Genomic DNA, 25,015 nt, shown 5'->3' with positions numbered 1-25,015 from the left:
AAAGAAAGGCGTCAAACTAAACAATTTTTTTCGCATTCATTATTTCGACAAATAATGTAATCAATTTATTTGTTAATACCTTTAAAATATTTAATTTTAATTATATTATAGAAATTTGAAAGTAACACGAATATAGATATTCAAATATAGAATTTCTGAAACATGGCGGACCAATCAACGCGCGACTTTCTCATGTCGTGACTCTTATTAGAGGGTCTCTAGTGTCTAATAAATTGTAGAACAATCAATAATATGCAATATATAATTAATGATAATGTCTTTTAATTAGGATTTAAAAATCACTCTAGATGATCGTTTACACAAAAAAAAATTAGATGACTAATCCCAGGTTAACGATAATTGTTCGCGCGTTTTATCGCAATAGCAGTACCTGGAACGGGATGTTCTCTCAAATTTAAGTAGAACCAAAGATTTAAATTGTTTAGAAAATACTATTATTCATAACACTCAACATCGTATGAAATAGGGAGTCGAAGGATGCATGCAGAGAGAACGCTTCTGTTTTATACGAAGAATCGATGATTCCTGAGAGATATTTGCGAGAGGGAGAAAAGGAAGGGAAAAGGACATTGAGAGGTTTAGAGGGTGTCCAACAGATCGAGAAGCTCCAGTTGATTATTTTCGTCCCAACCGGCAATCAACAAACTCGTGAAGTCGTCCTCGCTCAAGCTCACCTGCGTCGACTCCGGCACCTCCGACAGATTGTCCGTTATGGGGGGTGACACGCTACTAGGCGGGGTCTCATACAGTGTATTCGACAGACAGCTGGTGGGCGGTGTGCAGCTGCTGCTGGTCTGAAGAACATTGAGCGTCATCGCTGTCGCTACCGTCGTTGTCGTCGTCGTCGTCGTCGTCGTCGTAGTTGTCGTCATAGAAGGAGATTGCCTCTTCGTACTCCGAGCTCGCTGCGAGATCGCGGAACGGCGCCTAGATCGTTTGCCTTCCTCCATTCTTTCGAGATCCAGCTTCCAAAAGCCACCCTTGCCCGGCTCATCTTTGGAACGTGGCAACTTCAAGAAGCACTTGTTCAACGAGAGATTGTGCCGAATCGAGTTCTGCTCGAAATAAACGAGATAAAAGATATCATTACTATCAGCGCTCAATAATGTTCGGTACTCGAGTAATAAAGTCAAAAGTTTTCTTTGTAAAGTTTCTTTTTAAAGTTTTTTGGAAAGCAATGAGACAGAAATTTATACTTACATTTTAGATAAAGTATAAAACGAAATAATAAAACTTAGATAAAATACATTTTTAAATAGATAATTAAATATATTTAACAATAAAATGAAAATATAAAAGGCTCGAATGATTACAAATCAACTAATAAAACAAAAGTCTACGAGCTAAAGCAAGTCCTTTAATGCTAAAATAATACACAACAAAACTCTAATGCAAAACGCATAAAAGTAAGTAATATAAGAGTTTTGTTGTGTGGTAGAATAAAAGCAAGGAATATGTTAATTTAAAAAACGGAGTATCACGGTGTATGTGTGTACCGTTTTTTAAATTAACATTACTCCGATATAAATGCATAAAGACTTTGAATTTATGCAGAACTCCTAAGGAATATGTTAGCTAAAATATCCATGATAAATGAAAGTCGCCAAAATTTAGTTCAGCATCACTCTGGTTCATAAGTCGAAATCAAATTAATATCGATTGATTTTTCTGACCGTTTGATTTGATATCTATTAGATGTTCTATGGATCTTCGAAGAAGATCAACATTTGATGCAATGCTGCATCAAGAAGATCGACATTTTATCAACGCTGCATTGATAAAATGTCGATCTTCTTTTGAAGAGTAGAACATCTAGTAGATATTAAATTAAACGGTCCTAAAAATCAATCGAGTATTGATAAAAAGGTAAAAAATATAAACATGAGAGGTAAAAAAATGGGATGTGATATGGAATACCGGTCAAATTTGAGGAATAGTAATGAGTAACATAAAAAATAAAGGAAATTTATTTATTTATGTAAATTGATTAAAATAGAGTCAAAAATATAGTTCATATTCAAAGATACCAAATAATAGTTCATATTTTTGTTGTGCAGCACACAAAAAATAAAATAACATTATTGGATATGGACAATCCAAAATAAAATTAAATATTGAATTATTGAATTATTATATAATAAAATAAATATTAAAATCTAAAATGAATATTATTCTTCACACACACAACAATTCTCAACCCTTGATGTATTTCATATTACGTGCACGTCTTTATATGATAAATAAAGTCTTCCATTAGAAATGAACAAATTAAAAATTGCAATTAATCAGCATAATATTGTTTGTACAATTGCGCAATATTATTAAAATAAGCATCTATAAATTCTGCGTTAAGCGTCTATAAATATTAAAAAGCTTACTTGATAGCTTGTGAGAAAACTTTTTTAATAAAGCTCTCGATCTTCAGACGCAACAAAAATAAATAAATAAAGGCTTATGCTAACAATTAATATGCCTCGCATCAGTTCATTATTTGTTATGACACGTTTGGCAGCAATTGCAACAACTTTCAGCGATTGCCGCTAGACTACAATGCTTTATTTAAAAAATAAGGCCTTATTTTATATTAGTAGCCCTATTCTATATTCTCTGCTTTTATCCTACTATTCATTAAAGAACCTGCTTTGGCTCGTAGCTTCTTGTTTTATTAGTTAAATATATTTAATTATTTAAAATACATTGTTGATTAATTCAAGGAATAAAATAAAAACAAGAATTACAAATATAAAATCCATTTACCTGCCAGGCTGGATCGGCGTATTTATAAAATAGGAAATTTTCTCGAATCCATGCATAGATGTTTGAAAGGGAGACCTTGTTATTATTGGCGCGCATCGCAAGGCAAATGATAGTGGCATAGGAAAACGGCGGTTTTGCATCAGGATCTGTTCGATATTTCTCAGCATTTTCCGCAAGATCTAGTAGATGGGAAATAGAAAGAAAATTATCCACTCAATTGTGCAATAGTATATATACTACAAAGTATATTACAATACTAACAATTTTCGTCGTTCTGCGATTCAAAAATCGGTATACGTGTATCTATAGATTGTGTATGTACAGTGTCTAGACACAATTTCTATTTTCAAAATATTGACCAAATAATTTAAACATTTCATAAAAGTTATTAAAATATAAGTAATGAGAAATAAGGTGAAAAACTGCACACAAAATATAAATAAATTCAAAAAACAAATATAATAAATTTTTAATAGCAAATAATTAAAATAAGTTTTTATGACTATATCTCTCAAACGGATACAAACAGCATAATAAATTTATGAAATAAGAAACAAGTTTTTAAATAAACTTATTTCTTAATAGTCGAGAAGTTCTTTACCATTTTACAATTTTCGCAGTAGTTAACGAGATATTAATTTCTAAAAATCGCCGAATGAGCGCATCTGTCCGGCCATACCGCCACTCGCTTTGCATTGTGTAAAGTGTACGTAAAGCGAGAGCCATCCCACATTAAAATATATGGTTTGGAATAAGTTATTTTTTTTTAAAGTCCCACCCCCCGCAGAGAGGCAGCATATCTGCTTCTACGCATACACTTTACAACGCAAAACGATAGAAGGGGTGTGAGGTAATTCTTAATATTATGTATTAAAAACTACCTCACCCTCCCCTGTCAGAAATAAGACATTATTAGCAGAGAGAGAGAGAGAGAGAGAGAAATAAGATTTTATTTTTTAAACTTTTTTTATTTCTAACTTTTTAATTAATAACGAGCGGCGGCTAAAACTTATTTGAGATCACTCAGGGTCATGACCTTGACAATATACAGTACCGGTTAAAATTATATCACCTTTCGATTTTTTGAGCATAACTTTTGTCAAAGTGAATCAAATGCGCTCAAATTTATACAGTAGACACTTGGTGGTAGGTGTACCTTATACGTAAAGTATAATGAGATTTGACAATGTACACCATGATTTTTTAATTTTTTATTAATTTTCACTTTGACAAAAGTTATGCTTAAAAAATCGAAAGATGATATAATTTTGACCGGTACTGTATGTCAAGGTCAAGATCATCGGAGTGGAGTACCTTGATCGGTATTTTTATCAATTGTTTTGTTAATAACATTTTAACGGATAATGATCGATGGATAAAACTTGTCGGTTACTCAGCATTATGATCTTAATACATATATGTCAAGATTAAAATTCATCGGAGCGAGATCCCCTGTTAAGTATATTTACCAAATAAATTTTGTGTGTATGTGTGTGTGTGTGTGTGTGTGTGTGTGTGTGTCATACATACACAATTTATTTTCAGATATATATGGTTATTAAATGAATTTTTATGAAAATACATGAATCACATGAATTTTTATTCTGTATTTCTCTCTTCTGACATTATAAAAGACTTGTGACTTCAGAAACGAGAAAATACACAATATAACAATGACGTGTTTCAAAAACAATACTTATAAAAGAATTGATTTGTAAAATATACTAAAAAATTGAGATAGTAATGGTAAGCAAATAGAAATTTTACAATTTACGATAAATTACGAAAATAGAAGGCTTAAACTTCTAAATAATTTTTAATGATTTTTGAAATTCAATTGTATAACAATAATCAAAACTGCGCTCACGATTCTTCCTTTCTGAATTAAATCTTTAAAATCTAAAATAAATCCTTAATACCTAGTTCGGCCTTGATCAAGGGCGACAACTTCTTTGGGGGTTGGCGGATGATTGGCGGCGGCGACGGCGAACAGGGTGGTGTCGGCAGGCCGGACGCGCTAGTAATATCCAGTGACTGCAACCAGGAGAGGCTTGTCAACTCGGCCTCGACTCCGTCGTAGTCGTCTGTGTTGTCCATGCTGCTGCTATCCACTGTGGCGGCGGTGGTGGTAGCAGCAGTGGTAGACGAGCTATCCTCCGTCGATACTTCAACTTCTACTAGATCGATCCTCATTTTTATCGTCTTTCATTACCCGCACCAGCTTGCCAGCGCGATAAGCGCCTATTAAAAACAATGATTCTTCGTTGCAGCGTTAATTTTTCCTAGAAGGTGCGTTCCTCACGTTTTAGAGAATCGTCGAGGGTTCCAATAGACTAACAGTAATCGAATTATTCAAGTTAAATTTCGTAAATTATAAGCGATGAGGATGCGAACGATTGTATTCGGGAAGCAATGATGACACGTTGTCGAACGCATTTTTCTGTCCACTCGCAGACTTTTAGACAGTATCGCGCAATATGGAGTAAAGTTAAATTCCGACTATATTGCTTTCAGAACTGTTCACGCGTTACTTGGAACTCATGATTCACCAATTTATGGAAATGTCTTCTGACGTCATGAGAAATAACAACCGCGCATTTGATGTAAAACTTCCCCTTTTCTTTTTTGTATTATCTTACGTACTATAATATTATATACGTATAAATATAACGTCTTGTTGGAATTCACACATATTTCCCCATACTCTTTGAGGCAAACGGCATTAATAATGCGTCACCCGTTAACGCTCGTTCGCAGAAAGGCACAACATTGATCACAATTTCATAGAGCGAGAAATTTACATTAAAAAAAGGAGATTACAAAAATCGCGATACCATGCTCAAAACTGAAATTATTTCACACTATTCCGTCCCGATAAAGACGAGGTATATGTGACATAAGGGTTTAACGACGACTAACTGCGAGAGAGTGGCGTGCACACGGCATGGTCGGGCGAGTTCGACTGGTGGTAGCAAAGGGGTGGAACGCACTTGGCTGGCTGGGGCTACCCAGCTACCTGCTTACCAGCGACCTGACAGACACCTCAGTGCGCGCGTGTGGTGACAGGTGCTAGATTCCCTCTCGCACAGGTGGACCATGTACACGCGTCGCCAGACCCACTAACGACTCTCTTTCTCTAATACTTTCCTTTTCGTCGACCCTTCCCTAACTGAAATCAACGGAGGTGCTCGTAATCCCGTTCATGGCGATTGGCGAGTGCGAATATACGAGTGGCGACGCTGAAATATTTCAGATCGCAGATGACATATGTCAATAAGACGATTACATTAATTAAATTAAGATATTCGTCGGTTACGTAATGCATATTTCAGCAATGTATGGATATCTTATTGAGTCTTTCCAAACATTTGAAATATAAAGATCCGAATTATTCCAAATATTATTTGAAACTGGAAAAACGTGAAAATCTTAAAAATTTTTTAAATTGTAAATGTCTTGAACATCTAGAAAATTTATCCTTCAATGTATTTAAATCTTAAGTATATACAGAATCTTACAAACAAAATTGTTATCGATTATGTTAGTAAATAAAATAAAGAATAAATAGATTTGATAAATTTCGAACCCATCACTAATTCTAAATTTTCGTAAACTAATCTTTTTTGTAAAAAAAATATTCTTAATAATTAAATAAGTATATTTCAAGGCTCTAATGAACATAAATACAATTAATACAATATCTAGGCTATTCGAGCCGCGCTAGATGCTTTTTGCGATTTTTATTTAAACGAGTCAATATAACTTGTCGAATCATATAATTTTATTTATTGACTTGTTTGATAAAAATCGCAAAAGATATCTAGTGCGGTTCGAATAGCCTAGATATTGTATGAATTGAAAAAATATTCTAATTTTTTAAAGGAATTTAAACGGATAAATTTTAAAATATATAATAATATATTTACGTCCAATTTTAATCTAACTATATATGTAAATACATTGTAGATAGTTCTTTATTATTAATGCCAAAATATATATAAATTTATTTTAACAGATTTTTTATGATCTCTATGTTTGTACATATTTATATCGATAACAAGCCGTTTTACTTTTTAATTGCAAAAATGTTGTTCATCGTAAAACTCTTAAAAAATAATTATCTAAAATAATTATCTAAAAAGAATTTTTATTAAGAAATTAAAATTATGTTATAACAAATAATAATTTCATAAATTAAAATTATGCAAAACATAATAAAATTACAGAATTTTTATTATATTTTGTCATAATCTTAATTACTCGGTAAAAATTTTTACATGCACAAATATACATATATAATTATATATAAATATTCAAAAACATACATAATTATACATGAAATATGTCCATACATGTCCATACTTCCTTCTTTCTTTAATAAAATTACTTAGTATAATAAATTATTTAGTATAATAAAAATAATAATAATAATATGAGAAAACATCAAAAAGAATTAAAAGGATAATTTTCGCATTGTTTCTTCTAGAAAAAAAAATTAAGTTTGAAATGTAAAAAAATTGCTCATGTATAATTATGTATAACTTTATATATAATTACATATGGTATATATAGAACTTTGAGCTTTTAATATTATCAATACCAGACAAAATTTCTTTTATGCTATTAAAAAGTTAAAAGAATTGCCATATACTTTTGAAAAAATTTACATAATTTTCCCTGCTTTTTACGAAGGATGATTAATTTCAGATTTTTCAAATGTACTATCTATACATATAACAAATGAACGAAGGCGGTATACGCGCACTTCGTTCTGTCAGTGTTATGTAGGCGGGGGTGAACGCAGTTCGCCCACTCGTCTTGGTACAGGTGCCTCCATTGATCGAATCGAGGGAGGCAGCGACCGCCAGTTACGATAAAGCCGGCGAGCGAGAGGGGTAAAACCCACGGCTATTCGACCGAGATGAGAGCATGGCGGATTTACCCTGGACATCATCATTGGTCGACGTCCATGCGGAATCGTTAGTACGAGATTCGTCAGCCTACTGACTCAACAAAGACGTGGGACAGTTGCGTACGATACGTATACGTAAATGTTTTTGGGTGTTTTACAGACAATAGACCCTCTTCCGGGAGCAGAAGGAAAAAATATCACGACAAAATATGTTTTTGTAATAAAACAACAATTCTAAGGAGATAAACGCTTCCAAAAATGTGTGCGACGAAATTTTATTTCAACTTATATGTATACACTGCCGATCAAAAGAGATCTTTAATTGAAAATGTCTAAATAAAATCAAACTTATATATAATTATATATATGCATTATAATTTAACAATTTTTATTATTTTACTCATTGTTTTATAATGAAATAAAAAAAGTAATATAAAATATTTTTACAAAATTTTTTACAGAAAAAGCATATTAGAAAAGAATATTTGGTACTTTTTCCATCAAAGTTACGTTTATATTTACTTTTTTTGCTAATTTAAGTAATCTTGTTGCAAGTTTATTTATTTTTTAGAGTTTATTTACAATTTTAGAAAAAGTTTTTTCATGGCCGTAATCTATTTTCTTGACATTAAACAATGTTATATTAATCAAAATATAAATGAAAAATTAATTTATATAATTATATTGTACATTATTCAACAAGGTTTCGATAATATTGATAAAACTTATATTTTGTGCTTTTTATGTCTAATATTAAAAAAATTGTAGCACGACATATTTGTATAGTTAAAAAGACTTGTTTTTTGAACATGTAAATATGCGAGTTATTCCCATAGATCTTGTGTAAATGCAACAAATAAATTACGTGTGTGACTATTGCATTATGAAATTACAAAGTAGATTGCTTATAAAGAAAGCTTATAACTTATATTTATTGTAAATTTGGAAATCAGAATAAAAGTTGAGTCTCTCGTATGTGCTATATATGTTATTATGTACTTTTTTTCACATGGTTGAAAAAAAACCTAAAAAAACCTTTAAACTCATCTTACGATATAAAAGTGATTGAAAAAAACAATAAAAAGCAGATATTTCCTACTTCAAATGACGTTCTAATAAATATTTTGATAACAAAAAAGTTGTACGTGCTATAAAGATTCATTGATATTTTTGTATTCAGTGAGTGTGAAAACGATTAAAAACTCCCTTATTTGATTTATATTATCAAAAAAATTCTATTTGTTGACTAACGTTATTGGCTTGAAAATATTAATACAATAGTATAGCTGCAGGAAGATATATGTCTATATCTGAAGGAATGGAAGTAACTCGTTATTTAATTGCAAAAAGAGAGCGAGCGTGACAAAGCAGACAGCACACTGGTCTGCTAATAATGCTAGAGATCTTGGGTTTGATTCTCGATAGAATCAAAATATTTTCATACATTCGTGTCTCCTCTCAAAAAGAAGCGGCAATCCAACGAGAGTATCTTTGCCAAAAACACTTGTCTAACAAAATTTCTTCGTTTGGAATCGACGTTAAACTGTAAATCCCATATGATTGTGTACCACCAGCGTACACATTACAGGCATATGAGAGAAGTCACTACGCTCGGCTACGAGCAATAGGTAAGAAGAAGATAAGAGTTATAACCCCGTTACCGCGTTACAAGTTATTTTTTTTAGTAACGGACTGGGAACAGCATTACCTTTTTCTTTTGATAACTGTAACAGCAACGTAATATTTTTGTATTAAAAAAAAATTATTAAAAAAGCTTGCGTCTATGATTTGACAAAATGATGGCGAATCGTTAGCAAATTTATAAGATATCTAAATGTCCCAGTGGCCGGATGTTGAAATGTAGGTTGTCACAAATAATATAATTTATAATGTTAGAAAGGTTTGTAATATAAATTGTGTATTCATTTGAAAACTTAAGACTCCGTTAAGCAAAGAAAAATTATTTGGACTTACTTATAACAATTATTAATTAAAGTACTTAAATAAGTAATAGCGTGCATCAATGTGCCAATGGCCGGACAGCCGAAATAGGTGATCCAATGTCCGGAAGTAACCCTACAGGATACGCAATGAACTGTTTTTATAATTTTGACAAAAGTAAGATATTATTTAATAAAGATCAATTTGAATTAGTTGTTTTTTGTCATTAAATATTAATTTATATTAATATTTCCCATCAGCGTATTAATTTTATAATTGTGGTCGGACACCGCAGGACCATTATGTATGTCCGAAGTCCGGAAATTTGGCCATAACCAGCTATAATTTATTTCAGCTATCCGGCCACTGATACATTGACGCACTCTATTACTTATTAAAATATTTCAATTAATAATTGTTATAAGTGGGTATTCGAATAATTCGGTTAAAATTGAAGTGGATCCAAATAAATCGGTTAAAATTGAACGAAAGGAGAGTGAAAGTCCGAAGGGGTTAAATTCTAAAGCAAATCGCGCAAATCTTTACGCAGGGACAAATCTCGCAGGAAGCAAGAGATTAGAGAATCCGAAAAGAATTTGGACGGACGCCATCGCTGAGGACTTCCCATTGTCGGTTGCATTATTGTCAGTGGAAGTATCTGTTCCGATCAATAATCTGCTGGAAACATCCGTCTGCCTTGCCGAGTTACCCAGCTGACTGGCCAGCTCGTTGAAGGTGGTGGTAGCGGAGTAGCAGCCAGTATCAGCAACCGGCAGTAGCAAGCACCTGCCGTGTTCCCCCCGTAGTCCCCGCGTCGTGTTCGCGAACGCGCGACCGTCAAACCGTGAGTCACTACCATCGTTTCGTTGCATGTTAACGTTTACCTGCCCGCGCTAAAGCTCTATATTAAAGAGCTTTAGTCCGCACGCGCCCACCACGCTCTCGCAAAGTGATGTATTACATGCAACAACGTAACATTATGCGCCGCGCAAAAAGAGACATAATGGGACCAGCATAGCGTACTATCTGCGTCCGAATCGATTGCGGACACATTATTACAAGACGATCCATTCTGACGCTCTCCGCTCTGGATTACATTCCGATTATAGTCGAATTGACGTGAACACAAGTCGATGAATTCCGGGGGAAGGAAAAATGCGGACACGATGTGTAGGAATAGATACTAGCGCGTTGCATGCTCTCGTTGTGTTCCGTCGCTTTACAACAATACAATCGACGATTCGCACGACTTTTTTATTTTTGGAAATCAATTCTATATATAAAATGTACGAATGTTCGATGACTCTCTCGCGATTTTGCAAATTGAAAGAAGCGATACGACTGCATGAAATGCGGACGAAGAATATATTGCGCGATTGTCTCTTCTTAAGAAATACGAGGGGTCAGTCCCGGCGTATATTCCTGTCGCTCCTGAGAATATAGCGGGTCATCGCGATAAAAATGATGTGGACGTATTTCAGTGGGCAATTTAAAAGACCGGATAATACGCCGGAGGTTACGGATATAGACTCCGACGCGGACGCAAGCCAGAGTTCCGGGAGGGCGGAGGCGCTCGCGCATAAAATATTCAAGAGAATTGATTCCGAGGGTGAATGCAGCAGCAGCAGTAGCAGACATCTACACCACCGCGACTATTCATGGCGATAATGACGTCTGCAAAACCGTGAAATCCTTACGCTCCGATGTCTCTCTCAGTATAAATGATAAAAAAGAAAAAAAAATACCATTATAACTTGTCCTCTTACTTCGTCTTTATGTTGTTTTCGATAAAAGATTTTTTTTAATAAAAAAAAAAAAATATTGGGAGTATATTTTTTAATGGCAACTTTTTAAATTGATTTGAATTTTTCAAAATTTTGATAATATAGATAATTCAAGATATTATAGAAAACTTCAGTAATGTAATTTAAAAAAAAAGGACTGTTAAATTAGTATATTTTGGGTACACAAGAAGATAAAAAAACAAAAAGGAAGAATTAGGAAGGAAAAATTATTTGTTCATTTTTATATATTTTAAATTCTCTCATTTCTATCTATAAACTCTCGTTTCTATTATCGCTATGATGTCCTACTTTCGAATTCTTTCTTGTTCTTCTACCCTTTTGCACTCCAGATTATACTATTTTATTTTTTTTTGTTATCATACTACTAAAGTCTTATATAATACCTTATCTCTCTATTGTCATTTCAATTTTAAAAAATTCAAATCAATTTTAAAAAGTATCATATTGTCATTAAGAGATATATACTCCTAATATTGTTTTTAAAAATGTCTCTCTGAAACCTTTTTTCCAGTTTCTATGTTAGGTTTCGAAATTAGTCGTGTGTCGACCTAAAGTCTGTTAGACTTCAATTTCAACCGTGCACTTTTTATGTGGTGTAATTTTCGCGCTAGATTTTACAGCAATCTTATGTTTATAGCAATCTGAAAGATTATAAAAACCATATACTCACCAAACTCACTCCCAATTTGAATTTATACGAACTCTTCACGACACTGACTGATTGAAGAAAATTCTCAAGTGGCAATTAATAATCCTCGTATCACATTTGGAGATATTGTTCATAGATTATTTCAATCTATTTCTATTCGACGTAGATATTTCGATATTTCACACAAACCTTGCAATATCTTAAAATTGAAAATACGATACACTATTTACTAATAACATCACGCGCGCGCGATAAATTATCAAGAGCTAATTAAATATTCTTATTCGATTAACTTCAATTCAATGTCGGCGCGATTAGCGAGCTCATTCTTTCCTTTTGCAAGAATCCGAGATCGTTTTATCAAATTGGTTGTTAGTCACGGTAGTTCTATCCGAACTAACGACTGCCATTGAAGAGCACTGGCACCATCAACCACCATAGCACCATTCTACCGCCATCTTCTTACCTGTACAAATGGTACCACTACGACAGGTATAGCAGGTGCGCGTGCACGATCGCCAGGGTTATCGATTACAGTCATTACTTATTTCAAAGGTTCATTCTCGCGCGAAAAATGCGACGAGATAGCTCGATCAGAATAAATTTAAATATAACGATTTGCAAGGGTTGCAGGACACAACCCTCTCCATCCTATTACTTCGCGCGAAACAAGTTTCGTGAGAGAAAGACTCGAATCAGTAAACTGCCGAATTGTAATCTTTTCTTCTTTGCATTCTCAATCGTTGATATATCTGATGTAAAAATTATATCATGTGTCCTACGATATTATTTTTTAAATGGTAATGGAATTCATAATGAAAAATTCAGAGTTGGGTAGTGCTAAATTAAAAAGATAAAAGTTAAGTTAAAAAGTTAAAAAAGTTAATTAATTTTAATTTAACTTAGTTACATTTTAGACTCTTAACTTTTTAACTTAATTTAGTTATATTTTATCGGTAACTATTAACTTGTAATTTGATTTTTTTTTTAAGTTAATCCTCAGACACAATGCGAGAGGATAATGAGTATATAATTTAGTAATTTTATATTGTATAATCGTTACTTGTGAACAAAAATAACCAGATTCTTTAATAAATATGTTGTGAGAAAGGAAAAATACGAAAAATTATGTAAAATGGTCAAACTTTTTCTTTTTATTTTTTTTTTGGTTGTTCGTTCGGACTAAATTTAACTTTTAATTTTTCAATTATTTTTTTTATTAACTTAACTTTTAATTCAATTAATTTCATTATGAATTAACTTGTATTTTAATTAAGTCAAATTTTCAAGGCTGTTAACTTTAACTTAACTAAGTTTAAAAAAAAGTTAACTTATCCAACCCTGAAAAAATTAATAAGCTTTGAATACTCGTGATCATCGCATAATTTATGGAGCTGGAAATATCAAGAGTAATCAAATTATGGTGAATCTGAGATTGTGATGCATTATGGATCATTGTAACTTCATGAAGAATCTAAGATTGAGGAGGCATTACAATTTTGTGGACGTAATTTATGGGTGTAATTAAAATTAAGCGTTGAGTCTATTAATTTTTATCTTTGTGACATTTAATCTATTATTATATACAATATCAGGCTGCTCCTCGCCCTGATGAAGTGAACTGCAATGTTCACGAAACGTTGGCATTCTAAGAATGGATTTGGACACGGAGATAACCCGCGAAACGCATAATTTCTGTATAGAAAGTGCTCGTAGAAACCTCAAGAATATAATCTTTTATTATACGTTTAATTAAAATTGTATGTAAATCATATGCGACTAAAAAAAAAATTTGTAAAGTTGAAACCAGTTTCGCTTAATTTTTAATGTATCTAACACATTAAATACAATCAATAAGTTTTTAACATCCTTTGTTATTAACTCGTCTTTGGCCGTTTATCTCATTAGATTGTTATATTGTCTTTTTTTTTCTAATTGTTTATATTACACCAGAATATTTTATAGAATAATTTAATTAGATACAGAAGAGAACACGATTGGCGAAAACCTCTAACGTTCGCACAACGGCGATATTGCACCTGGACCCGCAGGTTTTATAATCTGCCGGTAGACGAACCGCCACGCGGAAGATAAGGACTTACCAATTAGTCGTAAAAGGAATCAGCAAGGCGTGAAAACTTGGCGCACGACGAAGTAAGGGGAGTTTAGCGAGAAGAGAGAACTGCGAGTGTCGATGATTTATTTCCATTACATTATAGCACTCCTGATATTTGATACTCGTATTTAAATCTGTCCTAAGAAAATCCTCAAAAAATGGCCAATGCGGATGTATCCTCGATATCATCTTGGCGACTAGTCTGCCGAGTACTCCTACGATGCTCCTTATGAAAGATGATGGAAATCAAGATTTTTAGACAAAAAATAGTTATGCATTTGTACAGAATGGACTGTAATTCGTGAAACAATGGAAAAGAAAACGATTATTTATGCAAAGATAAATCGGAAAAGATGTAAAATATTTTCTTTTAAAGAATTCCTCGGATTTTCTGAAAGCCCAAAATCTTTGTTGCTCTTAAAAATCGATTTCCACGTAAAAAAAAGTTGCTTTTGACTTTAAAACTGACGTTATTTTGTTTCACTTCTCTCCTTTTCCCAAGTTCATGCTCTCTTTCAATCATTCGCAAACGAAAATATCTTGAGATTTCTGTTTCAGATTATCCAGAATCGAGATATCATACACTGCGTTTTTTGTAGTGCATCGTATGGACGTCATTAACTTAGAACTTAATAATGAACATATCTGTATCAAAGTTTTATTAAAGATAGTTCACTATACGTACCAAAACCTACAAAATTCTAGTGCAGATTTTTCCAAAAATTCTCAAAAGCGTCGTTTGTTAGACTTTCAAAGAGGTCCCTTAAAGCTCAGTTTCACAACTCACGATTAACGCTTAACCGAGGCTCAACTTATTTCTCATCTCTTTCCAATTCTAGCATTAGAAAGAGATGAAGAATAAGTTAAACCTCGGTTAAGAGTTAATCACGAGTTGTGAAACTGGGCTTAAGAGAATTTAAGTCATTTAATCGGTGAGAGAAAAAGTCAATTCTATCCTTACGGACATGCACAACACAAAAAGTAACAATAAATAACAATAAAGTCAGAAGGTGTTTTGTATATAAAAATGTAATATTTTTTTTTCAATTTATCTTTACATAAAAAATCAATTTTTTTTGTACCACGAATTACAGTCCACTGTACATGTACAAATACAAGTTCATATACACATATCCGCATAAATATGTGCATACATACATGCATATGCATGATCCGCTAGAAATTCTAATATAAATATAAATATTTCATTGAATAAGTCGCGTTATTGCGCGAATTACATGAACCGAAGAAAACGTTGTCAGGGCGTGATGTATACCTACATATTGTATTGTGTGAGCGCGCGCGCGCGCGCGTATGTGTTTAAGAGTCGGAGGGAGCGAAGGAAAGGGAGAGAGACGGAATACCAGGAGAAAAAACGTACGTGCATACCGATTGTAATTCAATTTAACAAACGCCAGCTCGCCAGCGCGCTTTTCAATAGTCATTCTATTGCGCACACGGTCATTCCATGACCACGAGAATACAAATTCTAAGTGAGACGACGACGCATGTTGACCGAAACAGTCATCGGTTTTCGCTATCTACGAGATATCGTTCGGAGTGCAATAACACCGTTCATACATGGTATTTGGAAGGTAAAAGTTTGAAGAGAACTGCAAAAACCGATGTATTATGATGTGTGACATGCCCTGCAGTCACCTTGCTGCTTTAATTACCGATTCTTATGGTTGATTAGTAGTGAACGGTGTCACTCCGTTATTAGCCATATTGTCCAGAACACCACTGATGTACGCCGCGACATCGATCGTCGCTTCCTCGGCTTGTCTGATGAACGGATGTTCCAGCAGTTTATTGTACTTCGGTCGCTGCGTCTCCTCTTTAATTAAGCTTAACAGATAATACAAACGATTGTCATTCCAAAAGGAACGTGTAGCTGTACCGGCAGAAAAATATGATGTTATTCTACCATGTATTCACAAAGTTCACAAAATCCATAGTGAAGTGATTGCCATTCTCATTGGGGGAAAGTCGCGGCGGATCACCTTGCACTACTTGATACAGTTGTTCAAAGACAGAGTTCCACTTTGGGTATGGAAAATATCCTGTAGCAACCTCCATCAGCGTAATACCTAATGACCATACGTCGCTTCGTACGTCATAGCCACGTGCGCGTTGAGGGTCTATCCTTTCCGGCTAAATAATTACAATATTTATGAAACTTGGCAATTTAACACCAGCTATTCCACCAGTATTTTAGGATTATTAATTACACACGCTGTAAAACTTACAGCCATATATGGTCTACAACCAGCATCACGAGTCCTTGCAATCGAGTCCACAAGCTGGCCAGATATACCAAAGTCGCACAATTTTATGTTACCTCGACGATCCAATAAAATATTACTAGGTTTCACATCCCTGTGAATTATTCTTAGTTTCTCTTTGAGGTAATTCAGTGCCTTTACAGTGGCAACTGTGATTTTGCCTAGAATACATTCCGGTATCCTCTCGTTTAATCTCTCATAGATGAACTTGTAAAACTTATCTAACGATGTATCCATAAGTTCCATGCAAATCCAACAATCTCCCTGTATATGAAATAACAAAATACTCTAATAATTATCTTGGTCATTAATGTGCGACATCATCGAATTATATATACCTCTTTAAATAAAGCGCCATAAAATTGCACAATACACGGGCATTCATTCGATTTCATCACAACTTCCAAATCCATTAACAATTGCTTTTGTTCTCTTTCGTCTACAGTAGAGCGAATTCTCTAAAATATAATTCAAATAACTTACAAATTCTAAATAGAATTTATTAAGTGTGTGCAAAAGTTTTTTGTCATTTTCACATATTTTCGTTTTTAATGCAATAATAGTCATAAAAGTGAAAAATAGTCATAAAATGCAATAATAATCATAAAAGTGTCCTCATTTTCTATGACTTTTGCCTCTCAATTTGGATTTTTTTCGCGAAAAAGACATTGGTTTGAAAGTAATAACATCATCGATCTATTTTCTCATCCCAGCTACATCTCAAAAGTATTATTCAGCTAAAAAATGCATCGATCAGAATGAGTGATAATCAATTCAAATAAATATGCCGCATGCAACCTAGCCTCATTGTGCAGCAAATGACCTTCTAGTTTCCTTGTCTATGTAATGGTTTTTTCTATTTGATTTCATCAATCAAATGAATAAGTAACAATTATAGTATTCGGTAATAATCGTTTCACCTGGTTTGAGCTTATAAATCAGCATATTTTTAATGTTTTATCAGATGCAAAAAAGACCTTATATATGGATATTTAAATTTGCCATTATATTCATTAAATCATGACATATGACGTTTCACAAACTTCAATGCCAACTCTTCAAAAAAATGTAAAAAAAAACAAAAATTTATTTGAATATCAAATAATTATACCAGAAGGCTAAAAAATACTAAAACTTTTGCACACACCTAATTATTGTAATTAAAATTGTAATTTAAAGTCAGAAACACATAGAAAAATGTAAGGGAGCAGTTCACTTGCACACCGTTGCAATTGTCCGTTGTCGATCACAGCAACTTTCACCTAGAGATCTTTTTTCATTTTTTCTAATGCTGTGATTGGTTGGTGTCCAATTGCAACATATACAACTGATATACATTCAAAAGCAGTAAGATGTAAGCAATAAGCAAATTGACAAATCATAACAAAGAATATAACGCATTAATCTTATGTTCTCTGTAATTAGCCAATTCGCTTACTGCCTATGTCTTACTTTCTTACATTTCTCTGTTTCTGGCTTAAATAGAATTGGAAGGAATGAGAATTTTAATTACTTACCTTCACAGCCATAACGGTATTGCTTATCCTATGAATCATTTTATTTACAGTTCCAAATCCTCCTCTTCCTATTTCTCCAAGATCCTGAAGGTCCTCGCTTGTGAAATCATACACAACGTCTGAAGATAATTGCAATTTACCAGTAGTCTGCATAGACTGGCACATTCGTAGTTTTTCTCTACAATAAGCTCCGTTGTAATTTATCTCAAATGATATGCCTTCTTTTTGTTTCTAATTCCATACCTTGCCTTATCAGGAAGAAATTCTTGCTGCTGTAACATATTGCGAGATCTTACTGGCAGCTTAGGTAGAGGTAAAGGCTGACTTGGACGAGAGGATCTATCATCATGAATGGAAAAGTCAGTCTTATTATGTAGAAAGGACAAACACCTATGGAATTATTTTGCTTGCTAAAATCTCACATTGGTGGACACGCCATGGCTCCTGTTGAATTTGACAATAAAGAATTTGTAGAATTGGCAAATGACAAATTATTGCCTTGCGTTTGGAAACTAAGTTTCAGCTGTCTTCGTCTCTCTGCAACAGAACGCAGGATAGTGAGGAAATCACCCTAATATTTCAATTTCTCTCTCTCTCTCTCTCTCTCTCTTTCTCTCTATCTTTGACTCAAAGATCGCATAATGTCGAACGTACCCGACATCTCATTTTGAACGTCATTATTTGTTCGAAAATCCATTCGCGGAAAATTAAAAGATCTGCCAGAACCTGCAATGTTAGGATTCTATTAGAAAGTAACGAAGGAAACTTTGAGACCGAGAATCATGCGTCGTTCGACGAAATCGTGGTCCTCGCTTCTCCACGGGAGTCGGGACTCGTGTCACCGCGGAGATAAGATTAGGTTAAGTTATCCATGAAAAACAGCATCGTGTGTGCGCGAGAGTGACAACAACATACCTTGACCGGTCTGACTGGATAAGTTGCTCTGATTCTCCGCCATTCTGGCAAGAATCGCCCTTGAACCTCGCGTTTCGCGCCCGCACGGAATCGTCAAAGGCGCTTCTTTTAGGAGACCTTCTCGCAGGATCTCAACAGTCTGGCATATACATTATGCAGCAGTCGCACCATTTGTATTGTCGCGCGATCCAAAAGGAAAGATCCCGTTGCCCGCTTTCAAGTTCCGAGACGATAATCAACGATAACTACCGAATCACAAGTCACCGAACCTATGAATCCTCACGAAATCTCACTCACTCGTTAGAGTTATCACGAATCACGAGCATCCGACCGCTTAAGGTACTTTTCCATGGACTGTTAGACGTCAATTGACGCTCAAAAACAGGTTCGGGTAAGGTTAGATCAGTTTAATAACCAAGCAGAACAAAAAAGTCATGATAATGTTGAAATGACGTCAAAATAACTTCAAAATGATTATTAAAAGTAATTTTTCGATTACGATAAAAAAATTATCAAATTATGATTTCGAAATTTGAGACGTTATTTGAAGTATTTTACAATTGTAAAATACCGGAATCACAATTTTCACACCCGAACAACAGTTTGAAAAAATCATCGATATGATCTGTTTTTTTATTGCTGCACCATGATATAAATATTTATATCATGTGCTGCACTTTCTGAACTGGTATACGCAGTACAATAAGTTGAAGTGAAACAAACGTACGTTTGTTTCACTTCAACTTCCCTATAAGCGCAAAATGTTCCTAGAATGTTACATGAATATTATTAAAAAATTAAAATAATGGCTACGTTCAGCAGACTCAACAGTTTTGCAACCGTTTTATGATTGTCTGCTGAGATAGGACCATTCTTCTAGATCTAAAAGTATGATCCAATTAGAGCGAAGGAAACTTCCAACAGTTGCAAAACAAACGTTCTGCTGAACTGGACGAGTACCGAATCGCGCAGTCGCACCGAGAATAGCGCTTGCGTAGAAGCGCTGTCGTCATCGATAGTCAATATGGCTGCGTTCAGCAGAGAAAGCAGTTTTGCAACTGTTGTAAAATTCTTGAATATGATTGGTTCATACATTTAGATCCAATAAAGAACTAAGGGAAAGACCAATCATATTCAAGAATTCTACAACAGTTGCAAACCTGCTTTTTCTGCTGAACGCAGCCAATCATAAAACGGTTGCAAAACTGTTGAGTCTGCTGAACGCAGCCATTGTATTATGCGCAGTGTTGTTAAGGCCATCACACGTACAAAAATTTTAGTCGGAATCGTAAGGTCGCAAGTAAATCGATCAATCACAATCAAAATTACGATTTCACGTTTAAAAACGCTCGACTGTGATTGGCCGATTTAGCCATGCGCTAAAAAAGGCGGCATACCTAACAACACTGATTATGCGGGGTTTACAATAGAAGTCGTAGCGGTCGTAGAGTCTTAAGTCGTAGAAAATTAACCAATCACAGTCGAATATGATGGCCGTTCTACAATAAGCCATTAGTCATAAATCAGAAGTTAGAAGCTGGAATTTGACGACTGTGATTGGTCAATTTTCAGCTTCTTACTTCTGAATTATGACTAATGGCTTATTGTAGAATGGTCATGAGAAGAATAATCGACTGTGATTGGTTAATTTTCTACGACTTAAGACCCTACGACCGCTACGACTTCTATTGTAGACCCCGCATTAGTATTTAGTACCACATGGTGGAAAAATAAAAAACAGATCTCGGAGTCTCGGACCTCTTCTCATGTTACGAACAGTTGCTACAATTGCTATTAGAAGAATGATTAACCCATGTTTATTTGTTACATCGTCTACAAAATTATTAAACAATTATGGATTGGCAAGGTGATAAAATAAATAATTTTTATAAATAAACTATGATCTCTCTTTTTGACAATTATCTTGATCGTTCTATCGTATACTTACAATTTTCATACATTTATAAAAATGTAAATAATTTTAGATATTACTTCACGAGTCTTAAAAGAGGATATAGCGTCTTCCCATCCAATTATGTTAGACCAGTATATAGTAAAGAAGAACAAGAAACTCTTTTTCAAAGCGATGAAGCAAAGAAGATTTTACATGAGCGAGTGAAACCAGCATTAGTCACTGACACATGCTCCGAATTTTATGATAAAAGAGTGCTGTGAGAAACTGTTCTAATTTCAGTTTTTTTTCAATTCAGACTTTTTTGTACCATCTTGTAACTTATTCTTCAATTGTGTTTAGGAAATTTATTAATACCCTTATGAAGAATGGAAATAAGAAATTAGCGACAACATTGGTAACTAAAACTTTCGAAAATGTCAAAAGAATACAACTGGAGCGTTATCACAAAGCAACAAGCGAAGCAAAAGCTGAAATTGAATTGGATCCATTTGTGGTTTTCCACCGTGCTGTCGATAATTGTATACCGATTTTACATTTAACAGGTTGTAGGAAAGGAGGAATCACATATCAGGTAATATACTAGAAATTGAAATTGGAACATTAAGAAATATTTTGAGATAAAAATCTATAAGTATGTTAGAGGTGTGAACAAATGATTAAAGTTTTAAAAAATTTATTGCACAAATTTTTATCTCTATTCCAAGCTCATTCTATATGTTCACAAAGCTGTGAGACTGAAGCTGTAAGTACTATCTTTAAAACTGCATAGCATCATATATTGTATCCCTTGCAAGTTAAGGCTTAATACTAAACATGGATTTCTGAAACTTTAATCATTTGTTTATATAATTCCTATAAAAAATAAAATAGTTCCGTTCTAATTAAATGTCTACTTTTAGTGTTGTAATATTAATTTTCAACAGTGTATATTGTTAAATATATTAATTATGTAACAATTGACGAGATAAAATCGATCTTTTTAGGTTCCCATTCCAATTACACCTATAAAAGCACAGCATAAATCCATGTTATGGTTAATTCAAGCTGCAAATGAAAAAGACTCCAATTTGAGATTTTATGATGTATTAGCCAAGGAATTAGTAGCAGCTTCTCAGAATCAGGTGCACAATTTACATTTTAATAAAAATATAAAATAATTTCTACATTGTGATGCACATAATATGCTATATGTATACAAGGTATATACTAAGTATGCTAAAAGATTTTAAGTGGTGATTCTTCATACAAATTTAAGACGGAAACTTTATATATCTGAAACGATTTAGTTTCAAAGATACAGGGTGTCAAAGTTGAAAAAAATTTTCGTTTTTTCCAAAAATTTCGAAAGTCATTCGAATTATTTTGATGAAACTTTGTATGTATTTCAAGAACATGAAGCCTCATCTTTTGGGGCTATACATTTTTTTTTGAAGCTCCAATATGCTCTTATGGCAATATTCATAGTTGGATCTTATATTTAAAACCATCTTAAGTAGTCTTAAAATATCATGAATAAATCAGAGAGCCACATCTTATTTTCTTTACTTATCTTTTTTTTATCTTATTTTTATTCAAACGTGTTAGGACATGTTGGTGTTATGTGACAAATCTACAGGCAGATTCAAGGATAAGCAAGTATCCTTTCTTAAAATATAATACCCGCTTATCCTTGAGTTTGCCCCTGATTGAATAAAAAAATGTATAGCCTCCCCTAAAAGAGGCTTCATGTCTTTTAAACGTACAAAGTTTCATCAAAATAACCTGAATAATTTTCGAAATTTTTTTTCAACTTTGACGCTCTGTATCTTTGAAACTAAGTTATTTCAAATATATGGTTAAGTTTTCGTCTTAAATTTGTGTGAGGAATTATCTCTTAAAATTTTTTAGTATACACTCTATATAAGACATATTACAATGACATCTATTGTCTCAGGGTCGTGCGGTTAAATGGAAGCAAGAATTACACAAGAAATGTCAAGCTAACCGGGCTTATGCACACTTCAGATGGTTGTAGATAACAGTGAATTCAATCACTTGAATTCAATCAGATTAATATATATTAAGGCTCAAATACAATGAAAAAAAAATAAACAAGAAGTAACAGATTTCAACCTATCAAAGACCTACATTCTGGTTTCTGGTTAAAAATTTGTTATTCTTTGCTCCTTATTTCTTTTATTATTTTTGAGCACCCCAAATACAGTAAGATAATATGGTCAATTTTACCATTTATAATTAGCTTGATTGGTCTATTAAGTGTCAATTGTAATTTGTTAATTCTACTTAACAAGAAATATTCAAATTGATTAGAGATGGTGAAACCAGCCCATAATCAACTTTTGACGATGAAATAATATATTTTGTTAAATAATATGTGACAATATCATTACTCAGCACTCAGTAATGATATTGTCACATTATTTAACCATATATATTCTTTCAAATTGTATGGATTCACACATGTGACTGCATTAATCACAAGAATTTACTGAATGCTCAGTAATGATATTGTCACATTATTTAACAAAATATTTCGTCGTCAGTTGTTTAAAATATTTACATGTTTTACATTTAATTTCATTAATTTCATATATAGCAACTTTTTTTAGTACTTAATCTAGAATAATCAAAGTAATCAAATTCGCTATAAAATAAGTTCTATATGTATGATTAAACTAATTTTGAAATATAATGTTTTGTAGAAATACTTTATACAAATTTAACAAAATTGTTAAACCATTCCCAGAATACATTTAAATTTGTCAATATCGATTATTCGTCCCATCTTCATATTTATTTTTAAGATCTCTGTTTGTGAAGTCAGTATTATTTTTTTGTATAAAGGATCAGTGAAACTGATCGGGTTATCTGACATGGGATAAATTTCATTGAAAGAAACTTTCAAGTCTATCCTCTTTCCCCAATAGTCTATATAAGATAATATCACTTTTTTTTCATCCAATTTCAAATATACATATCCTACGAGATTGTTGCATAAAATTCCAAGAGAATGCAGCCACATTATTGTTAGAACTTCTGTGAATAAAAAGAGAAAATATTTATTTATATAAATCAATTTTACTTGAGAGAAATTTAAAATATGTTTATATTTTACCAGCTGCTATTGACACAATAGTTGTGTCAAAGGACAAGATGCTAGCCAAGTGAAGTCCAATGATCATTGGTGTAGCTACTCCAACAAATATAGTAAATCGGTATTTTACAATATTTAGACCACAAACTTGCTTGATAAAAGGAAATGTATAGATCACTTCATAATCGGGGAATTTCGTGGAGACAATTTCCACTTTTTGCTTCTCCTCATTTTTATTCGCAACATGACTTATTGTTTTAATGTTCGAATAACTAACGCTGTTCGAAGTACGATATAAAAATCGTTCGCAAAGATTCAACAAGAGTCGGGAATACATTACGTATACACGTAACGTATACTATAGTATCTCTTCCTAGTTTTCGTTTCTTTTTAAGAATAGAGGAGGTTAGATATCTTGGGCCAGTCTTAACTTTGACGGCCAAATTAAATATTGCCAACTGCAAGACTTGAAAACATTTTCTGGCAGGGCGCCGATTGTCGAATACTTACGTGTTCGACTCGTATGACTTTTTCATAATTGAGAAATTGATAATTAATAAGAACCTGTGCTGTTATTATCACATAGTTCTTCACAGCTGCCAGAAAATTAGGTTATGTTTTCAGTCTTGCAGCAGAGAGAAGCCTGAAAACGGCCATGCCCGGAATTTAGCTGCAACCTTATTTTGAAGCGCCTCTATGTCCACAAAACGTGGACATTGAACTACGTAGCCAATGTCCACAATCCCGTCGGTAATGTCCATGATTTTTTGATTGTATTCTTCGCTATGTCCACGATTTTTGGTCCGTTAAGCTGATTTTACATGAAGCTGGTTCTACATTATGATGGTTTTACATTAGTCGTATCGCGGCGTCGCAAGGGTTGCAGTCCAATCAGAGTCGAACTAGCTGTAGAACTAGCTTTAGTCGCATCGCAATGGCTGCGTTCAGCAGAGAAAGCAGCTTTGCAACTGTTGTAAAATTCTTTAATATGATTGGTTTATACGTTTAGATCTGTAAGGAACCAAAAGCAAGAACCAATCGTATTGAAGAATTTTACAACAGTTGCAAAGCTGCTTTTTCTGCTGAAC

At 33.4% G+C, this 25,015-nt stretch overlaps 5 protein-coding genes across 9 annotated transcripts; 1 reads left to right on the top strand and 4 right to left on the bottom strand.

Moving 5' to 3' along the window:
• Positions 1-599: 599 nt before the first annotated feature.
• Positions 600-4,994, bottom strand: LOC108728237 (forkhead box protein J1-A). Its single transcript, XM_018456706.1, has 3 exons — positions 4,698-4,994; positions 2,779-2,957; positions 600-1,076 (listed from the first exon to the last, which is right to left on the bottom strand). The coding sequence occupies exons 1-3, from the start codon at positions 4,969-4,971 to the stop codon at positions 600-602; spliced, it is 930 nt and encodes a 309-aa protein (XP_018312208.1). The 5' UTR covers positions 4,972-4,994.
• A 5,179-nt stretch (positions 4,995-10,173) lies between these two features.
• On the bottom strand, positions 10,174-10,503 carry LOC108727107 (uncharacterized). The gene has a single exon (XM_018455046.1). It carries the CDS (start codon positions 10,501-10,503, stop codon positions 10,174-10,176), a length of 330 nt encoding a protein of 109 aa, XP_018310548.1.
• Positions 10,504-14,054: 3,551 nt separating this feature from the next.
• On the bottom strand, positions 14,055-19,337 carry LOC108727500 (MAP kinase kinase 4). Of its 5 annotated transcripts, none has more exons than XM_018455654.1 (10): positions 18,919-18,961; positions 18,658-18,729; positions 18,426-18,540; positions 18,247-18,342; positions 18,004-18,181; positions 16,825-16,944; positions 16,451-16,750; positions 16,129-16,355; positions 15,878-16,049; positions 14,055-14,427 (listed from the first exon to the last, which is right to left on the bottom strand). In XM_018455654.1, the coding sequence occupies exons 1-9, from the start codon at positions 18,959-18,961 to the stop codon at positions 15,884-15,886; spliced, it is 1,317 nt and encodes a 438-aa protein (XP_018311156.1). In that variant the 3' UTR covers positions 14,055-14,427; positions 15,878-15,883. The 5 variants fall into 5 exon arrangements, with proteins under 5 accessions (XP_018311156.1, XP_018311172.1, XP_018311165.1 ...); XM_018455670.1 differs by having other exon boundaries at positions 14,055-14,424; XM_018455663.1 differs by lacking the exon at positions 14,055-14,427 and adding an exon at positions 15,222-15,814.
• Positions 19,338-20,650: 1,313 nt separating this feature from the next.
• mRpS7 (mitochondrial ribosomal protein S7) lies at positions 20,651-23,309 on the top strand. The gene is made up of 5 exons (XM_018455687.1): positions 20,651-20,785; positions 20,904-21,089; positions 21,173-21,404; positions 21,817-21,954; positions 22,767-23,309. Exons 1-5 carry the CDS (start codon positions 20,685-20,687, stop codon positions 22,845-22,847), a joined length of 738 nt encoding a protein of 245 aa, XP_018311189.1. The 5' UTR covers positions 20,651-20,684; the 3' UTR covers positions 22,848-23,309.
• A 255-nt stretch (positions 23,310-23,564) lies between these two features.
• Positions 23,565-24,569, bottom strand: LOC108727099 (transmembrane protein 186). The gene is made up of 2 exons (XM_018455034.1): positions 23,949-24,569; positions 23,565-23,869 (listed from the first exon to the last, which is right to left on the bottom strand). The coding sequence occupies exons 1-2, from the start codon at positions 24,262-24,264 to the stop codon at positions 23,565-23,567; spliced, it is 621 nt and encodes a 206-aa protein (XP_018310536.1). The 5' UTR covers positions 24,265-24,569.
• Between the last annotated feature and the right edge of the window lie 446 nt (positions 24,570-25,015).

Source organism: Mycetomoellerius zeteki, unplaced genomic scaffold (assembly GCF_001594055.1).
Source record: "Mycetomoellerius zeteki isolate Tzet28-1 unplaced genomic scaffold, Tzet1.0 scaffold113, whole genome shotgun sequence".
Taxonomy (NCBI): domain Eukaryota; kingdom Metazoa; phylum Arthropoda; class Insecta; order Hymenoptera; family Formicidae; genus Mycetomoellerius; species Mycetomoellerius zeteki.
The sequence above is the reverse complement of the archived record's forward strand: the minus strand, read 5'-3'. Positions and strand labels throughout refer to the sequence as shown.